Below are 8027 nucleotides of genomic sequence, written 5' to 3'. Positions count from 1 at the left end.
ACTTTTCATTCTCTTTCCTACTACTTTATACATATTTCTTAACCTCCGTGCCCAAACCAAACGTAAAGAATTGGCCTGGACGGAGGGAGTATGAGATTGAGATGTCACCATAGAGGAAAAAATAGCAAGAGCGACTTTACTATAACAATCACTGACAACAGCAGTTATCTAAATATGTACCCACATTTGTATAAAGTGATACATGCAGATACTGCCACATTCAAACAAAAGAAAAGAAAGCCCTCGAAATTCATGCTGCCAAACTTGTCTACCTTGACACTAGTTACCAATTGCGCACTGTTGTTTGATTAACACAATACATCACCCACTCGCCTGCCAGGGAGTATTATTTGTTTTCTGACCCTCCCAGGACTCAGCCCCACTCAAGAACCGAATTCAGAAACATGTCCAATTTGAGAAAAATCAGGGAAAAGTTAATCCAAAAAACATAATCCAGATTTGATTCGGTCCACGGACCTAGACGAATCATGTACCGAAAAAAGATTGACTTTACTTAAATTTTGGGAAATATTACTCGTATTAATCATGTACTCAAAAAAGATTGATTTGACTTAAATTTGGGAAAATATTATTAATTTGATCCGATAGGAATGTTTCTATTTATATAAAAAAATTTAATTAAAAATTATTAAAAGATACTAGGAGTAGAAATAATGTAAAAAAAATAAAATTTAATGTTTTTTATTTATAATTTTAACTAATCTCTTTATAATAACTATATTTATTGAAATTCTGAAGATTTCTAATAAAATCTCTCAACACCTAAAATAAAATCTCTATGAAAATGCACTGTGTTAATTAAAAATATTAATGTTATGATTTGGTATTTTCATTTATTTGTATATCACTGTCTATTTTTTCATATTGCACTCAATTTTAAAGAGTGTATTCATGATTAGTTAAATCGCGATTATTAATTTAATTAATAAAAATGATTAGTAATCTCACTCACAAACTATCCTCCTCTTTCATCTCGAAGAAAACAACACGTGATGCTCTCTCTCATCTTCTTCACCTCCGGCGCTAATGTCGTTAAAATACCTCACCGTTAAATTTTCCGACATCCTCTCCGGCGTTAGTGCTGACGCCAGATTAGTTGTCGCTTTCACTGCTGTCGTCGGAATTGTCATTGCCGCCGCCGTCTTCTACAATAGCAGGTACGAAACTATCGCATATATAAAATATGTGTATGCATTTGTGAACAATTTCTTCACCCTAGGCTTTTTGTCATTTGATCAATTAGTAACTACGTAACGATGAAATGTTCGCGGCGAATTTAATCTTCGTCGAATTAATCTTGGAAATTATTGAAATGCTCTGATATATGTATGTGACGGATGCAACCAGGGTTGTGAAATAGCTGGGGCAAAAATTATTTGTAATTAGTTTGAGATGATAAGACTTATTAACTTCATTTAGTTACATTGGTTTAAGAATCAGCAGAAGACACTTTATTTTGGAAGAAAATAAGGCAACAAGGTAAAAGATTGGGACACTATACAATAATTCAAGTGCCAGACAGTTATACTTACAACTTTAATACAGTAATTTTAAGATTTAGACCAGCTATATGGCTGATGTTTAACAATTATGTTTTGCATTTTGTGGGCTTCGTACTGAATCACTAATGGCTGGATTACAACCCTTCTCTACTGGTTCTCATGTCTTAATATCAGTATCTGTGGTTTGAAGTTTAATCAAAACTATCGCAACAAAAAGTTTGTACTAACCTTAAATCGTGCCAAGGACGGATGAGTATTTAATTTGAAATTTGTCATTCATAATTTAAATTTTCACATCATTTTATTAGTGGTTTAGTATTGTTGGATTGCCCACATTTTTTACATAAGAAATTTTATGATAATGTATTAAATTTTGATTAAATGTTATTAACCGACTGATTATATTTTCTCTTAGAGATTTAGCTTTAGAGATTTAGATTTTCAATGTTTTTCTATTATAAATGTATAGTAGAAGCAATAAATATTTTTATCATCTATTTGTAAACGTTTTCCTAATATTAATACTTTATGTGTTAGTGTTTTTTTTTGATTAATTATAAATCATATATTTCATATTTCTTATTTCTTCATTTGTAAAGAAAATGATATTATTTGTTTTGTATTGACTTCTTGGTTTATCTTGAAGTAGAGCACGTTAGAGTTAAGAAGAGTTACATGATGGTTCGTGTGAGTTGAGAAGAGTTACATGATGGTTCGTGTTTGTCTTGGAGTAGAGCACGTTAAAATTAAGAACAGACATGGTGGTCCGTCTCTTGTTGTTTATATAATTTTATTCTTTCTTAAAACAGAAAAAGATATTTAGGATGACCAAAAATATATAACCTAACTACTACAAATTATCCTTATGTTCGGTTATCATAATTTAATGTAGATTTATACATTTTGCTATTTAAGTGCTAAAAATTAAGTACTTCAACCATTTATTCTCCAACTTATGATCATGTGACTATAAATAAAACAAGAAAACAACTCAAGTTAGGACTAATTACCATAGGGGCACTTAACCAGTTAACCTTTTTCAGTGCCCAGTAGGGGCACTTCATAAAATACACATTTATACCATAATTCAGTAATAAATAAGTGTTAACCTTTGTTTTTATGGGGCACGTGTTCGCAGAGGTCACTACATAGATCAGCTTTTGTCCACCAGGAAAGCCTACTCTCCATCTGGTCAGGTTCAGGTAAATGAAGTGGAAATTGGAGTTAATTGATATATACAAAGATCATCAGAAGTGGATAGGATGGATGATGTGGGTGAATAGAGCAATTAGAGTATAGTTTTATTTTATTTTATATTATAAGATATGCGAAGAATATGAGTGGGATGAAGAAACCAGAATGGATGGACTCTCATTTAAACTTGTGGTTGTAGAGTGAAACACCGGACAAATCTATATTAATGACTTCTTCCAACCAACCAAACACAATGCTTTATACCTTCATAAGCACCATTATTTTCCTCATGCACTTCATCTTCATCGTCTCATTACCGTTCTCTTCTTTCATATGCACATCTCCTTTGAGTTGGAATGGCAACTCAGGCCAACACAAGAGCATAGCTACGATATATGCATTATATGTTATAGGTAACCACACAAAGATTAGAGGAATGTGCTTTTATGTCCAGAAGATGTGGTAGAATTGAGTGGTCAAAAGAATATAGTCATATACTAACATAGAGATAAACCATTAAACCTATAATAAAGAAAGAGATGTATCTTTGATATTTTGGGGATGAAGATAGGGGGGATCCTATTCAGGCTACTTTATTCATTTCATTAGTGTCCAAAGTGCCACAGTACTTGACAGAAAATGATTAAACTTTTAGGTTTATGCAGAAAATGCACATAACATACGAGTTGTTGCAATCTGTTTGTTATGGTCCTTGGATTACTTTAAGCCAAGAATGCCGACCATAGAGTTTATGAATGTCTTATGCAATTTGGTAGTTACTGAAGTTTATGGAAAATATTAAATTAGGGATTAATTCGTTCATATTCCCTGTGTTCTAATTTATCATTTGCCACCATGTAAATTAGGGGGATTCCTTGAAATGTGCTTCATTCAATTATCATCCCTTACAGTTGTAAATTCTCAGTTATTTGAGGTCAAAAAAAGCACGTGGGAGCTTGTTAGATAATATATGTGTTAATTTCTTGAAAATCGGTTAGGTGTCTGCATATCAGATCTACATTCCTTTAAGAGACACACACACACACACACATATTTTTATATTTATTAAACGTTTTTAAGTGTGGTAGGACTATAGGTATTCTTTATCTGGAGAAAATTTCTGTCCTCAAACTTCTAGTCAGCCATAACTGTTTAGTAGGTAGTTCTTATAGTTGCTCTGTATGTCAAAAGAAGGATTAATAATGTAGATTATGATTTAGCATCCAGCTAGATGCAAGCACTTGAACACATACATAGAAGGGGGATAACTTCGTTAAAAAGACGTCCATTTAATTTAAAACACTAAGATCACTTATTTATTGCCATATACTATGTCTGATAATTGTAAATGGGTTTCAAGTTGCCTGTGTCGTGTATAGCATGCAGTGCTTGCCTTTAAGTTTCACATAAATACCTTGATTGTCAAGTACTTGTAATATAATTGTTCCTTGAGAATCTTGTTTGAGTGTGGTTATTATTCAATATCAGAGGCCATCTTAAATCTCCATGGGCTCTTTCGAAAAGAAGGCAGGCCCTGTCACCTGAGCAATGGAGACTTCTGTTTACACTGGAGGGAAGATTTCATGATGGCGGAGTTAGGTTTTTGAAAAAGGTCCGCAGTGAGGTAATTGCATTATAATTTTGCATTTATTTTCCTCTTTGTCTAGTTGACTGCTAAACTTACAACATGGATTGTGTTGTAGGGTGTTGCTCCTAGTATCAGGGCCGAGGTCTGGCCGTTCTTGCTTGGCGTGTAAGCAATATTCCCTTGATTTTATTTACAAATTTGGCAATTTTAATTAAAAATTTTAAATTGTATCCAAAAGTATACATATAACTACGTGGGGCTTATCAACTCCTGGTATTTCATGCAAGCCATAAAATTTTGAAGTTGCCCAATGCCCAGATAAGTGTAAACTTGCAGTCAAAAATGAAGTCCCTTTATAATTAGCATGTTTTCCTTCATTGTGCTTTCAGAAAGGAATTCTATCGAGTCATCTTATTTTCATTAAAACAACTTGAATATGTCAATTTCTTGGTATTTTTTTCTTTGTGAAGTAAGATATTATTGTATGTCTCATAGTCATATAAGTTAATTATACATTTATTTCCCTAATAATCTGAAAAATTTCCTGCATTACCAGTCTGTTTTTCTCTGTTCGTAAATGAGGGGCCTGTTAAATAGATGATTGAGTAGTGTTAACAGTATTACATTAAAAAGCTTTCAGTGCCTCAGTGTGGTCAAGTTTAAACGTGCCATGAGCAAAAATTTGGACCCAGTTCCATGCTAAGCCTTTTGCAGTTGTGTGCGTTACATTCTAAAATATATTTATCAAAATAAAGTTTAAACCAAGGTTCTTGCCGTGGTGTAGTCAAGTGTCTGTGTCAATGTTCGGCTGCAAGCAATGATTAAAAAACATTTTATTGCCAAGCCTTCTACAGGCTTGTGCTTTACTTTCTGAAATAGACTGTCAGGCATAAAGTTTGATATCAATTATCCACAATTTGCTGGGTGCTGACCGTTGAGACTAATGTGACCATCTATACCTTGTTGCGACCAAAAAGTGCGGGATATTAAAAGTCCTTGTAACATTAGATTTTTATTATATATTTTTTCATTCTCTATTTTGTGTCGCTTTCGGATATATTTATTACTGCTGAAAGTGTTTTTCTTTTTCACTTTCACGCGTGTAATATTTTTTGATACCCAGAAGTTGATGTTTAAAACAAGTCTACAGAAAAGCCAAGAAACGATTAAAGTGGATGTATTTGCTTATATCTGCTAGTGCCCTATGCTCTGTGCATTAGTACCAATATATGGTCTTGTTATATTTAAAGAAGCACAAAATAAAGAACTGAGACTTTGATGATTAAGCTAATAGTTTCTATTATTTTTCCTCTATTGCAGCTATGAATTAAATAGTTCCGAAGACGACAGATGTAAATTAAGAATTAAGAAGAGGTAAACATCAAACTCTATTTTCCTTCATTTTAAGTTAAATTTTCAGTAATTCGAAAACTGGTTTTATCTTATGGTAGTACTCTTTGTTCACAGTTACCTAATATTTGCATTGATTGTTGGAAGCTACTAATATTGCCATATACAATAATAAATCAATCATTGAAGTAGATAGACTAGGCAATTTTAAAGTTGAATGAACTACCAAGGAGTACTAGTAAAGCAGTCCATAGTTATTTCCCGTTATTTGATCAAGTTTTGAAATCGCATGGAAGTATGACAGCTCAAATGGATAATATATACTTATTACTAGCATAGGTGGATCTATTCTTTTCATTTTGCTTTTTAGATGAAAATGCATCTTATATACAGTTCTATTTGCAGAGGGGAATATGATAAACTAAGGAGACGGTGTCAACAAATAATAGAGTTCAATAACAATTTGAAAGTCAATGAAGTCGGTGTAGCCAATAAGAGTGGAAAAGATGAGAACAATAATAATAATGTCACAGGTTCTGCTGACACTGAAGAAGACAGTGGCAGGGAGTCTCCTAGAAATGAGGTGAATCCTTCTGCTGAATACTCAGATGACCCCACAAGCGCCTTGCTGAAAAAGGATCTGTCCTCGAGAACAGCCACAGATGTTAATACTTCTACTACAGACTTAAACTCTGACTCCTCTGTTGAAGAGAGTCGACCATTTACCTCAACAGAGAACAACAAGGAGAAAGGTTCTGAAGTGACATCCAACGAGAATATTTCTACTACAGAAGCCCAAATAAAATTAACTAAAAAAGAAGATTTCATTACTTGGCAGCAGATCATTCGTGTAGATGCAATTCGTGCTAACAGAGAATGGATATCATATTCTCCAGCACTGGCCGCAGTATCAGATGAAAGGGCACGGGGTTTTGCCGAGGCTGTTGGGCTAAAGGACTACTCTAACCTTGAGCCATGCATGATCTTTCATGCTGCTCGACTTGTTGCTCTTCTTGAAGCTTATTGCCTATATGACCCTGAAGTTGGATATTGTCAGGGAATGAGTGATCTACTTTCTCCAATAATAACAGTGATGACAGAGGACGATGAAGCTTTTTGGTGTTTTGTTGGTTTTATGAAGAAGGCTCGGTATAATTTTAAGCTTGACGAGGTGGGGATTAGACGACAACTGAGTAAAGTATCCATGATCATTAAGTGCAAAGATTCTCAACTCTTTAAGCACTTAGAGATGCTTCAGGCAGAGGATTGTTTTTTTGTGTATAGGATGGTGGTGGTTCTCTTCAGGAGGGAGTTGACGTTTGAGCAAACAATCTGTCTCTGGGAGGTAATGTGGGCAGATCAGGCAGCTATTAGGGCTGGTATTAGGAATTCTGTGTGGAGCAGAATAAGGCACTTGGCTCTGCCAACAGAAGATTTGTTGCTTTATGCCATAGCAGCATCTATACTGCAGAGAAGGAAACTAATAATAGAAAGATACTGTAGTATGGACGAGATAATGAGGGAGTGCAACAGCATGGCAGGACATCTTGATGTATGGAAGCTCTTAGATGATGCTCATAACTTGGTGTTCAGTCTCCATGATAAAGTTGAAACTCCTTAACTCCCTTTTGATGGCTGAAGCTGGAAATATGCCTAAATTTTATCAACTTGATGCAAGAAGTGGCAATACCCTAGAGCACGAGTTGTACGGACTTTTCAATCTTGGGCCCTTGTTTCTCAGGAGTTATGGGTGATATTACATCATGTCAACCACTGAAAGATAAACACGGTACACTATATGCTACTTTTTTAGTCCTTGCGTTGCTGCGTGGTGTCCACTTGATAGTGCTCCTTGTTTCCCAAATACTTTCATCACAAATCTAGGAAAACCGATTTAGTATAATATATCGTAATTATATTTGTGTATTATAGATGTAGTTTAATCTCTTACTCTGATAAGACACTTAACATTGAAATTATATATCCAGCATTTATTTATTGAAACCTATGTCCTCGTATTGACACACATGATCGTTCTCAGATTTAGTCCAATACTAGTGCTGAAGCAGATACTTTTGTGTTCGGATGAGTAGGCAAGCTATATAAATCTCGGGATGAGAAAACCCAAAACCGGGGATGAGAAGAGACTATCTATCAATGTTTCTGATCAAGATGTGTTAAGTTAATAATACCAATTAGTAGTATATACTTAGGTGTCGTTTGGTTGGCGGTGATTTAAAATGCATTCCATTTATGTTTGATAATGATGCACATAAATTTTGGATGAAATGCACATAAATAGGGTTATGGTGACATAAACGGATCGATTGTCATCGCGATAGTTCTGCTTCAAGGTCAGTGGATATTTATTT

The 8027-nt window shown here is 34.3% G+C and overlaps 1 protein-coding gene across 2 annotated transcripts; it reads left to right on the top strand.

Annotated features, from left to right (window-relative positions):
• Positions 1-952: 952 nt before the first annotated feature.
• Positions 953-7826, top strand: LOC108220018 (rab GTPase-activating protein 22). 2 transcript variants are annotated; one of them, XR_010292258.1, is made up of 6 exons: positions 953-1178; positions 4206-4341; positions 4421-4470; positions 5626-5679; positions 6061-7444; positions 7697-7826. XR_010292258.1 is itself a non-coding variant. In XM_017393651.2 (5 exons), exons 1-5 carry the CDS (start codon positions 1048-1050, stop codon positions 7274-7276), a joined length of 1587 nt encoding a protein of 528 aa, XP_017249140.1. In that variant the 5' UTR covers positions 953-1047; the 3' UTR covers positions 7277-7659. The 2 variants fall into 2 exon arrangements, 1 of the variants encoding a protein (XP_017249140.1); XM_017393651.2 differs by lacking the exon at positions 7697-7826 and having other exon boundaries at positions 6061-7659.
• The last annotated feature ends 201 nt before the right edge of the window (positions 7827-8027 follow it).

This window comes from Daucus carota, chromosome 5 (assembly GCF_001625215.2).
Source record: "Daucus carota subsp. sativus chromosome 5, DH1 v3.0, whole genome shotgun sequence".
NCBI lineage: Eukaryota > Viridiplantae > Streptophyta > Magnoliopsida > Apiales > Apiaceae > Daucus > Daucus carota.
Note: the sequence above shows the minus strand (reverse complement) of the source record. Positions and strands in the feature narration are given on the sequence as shown.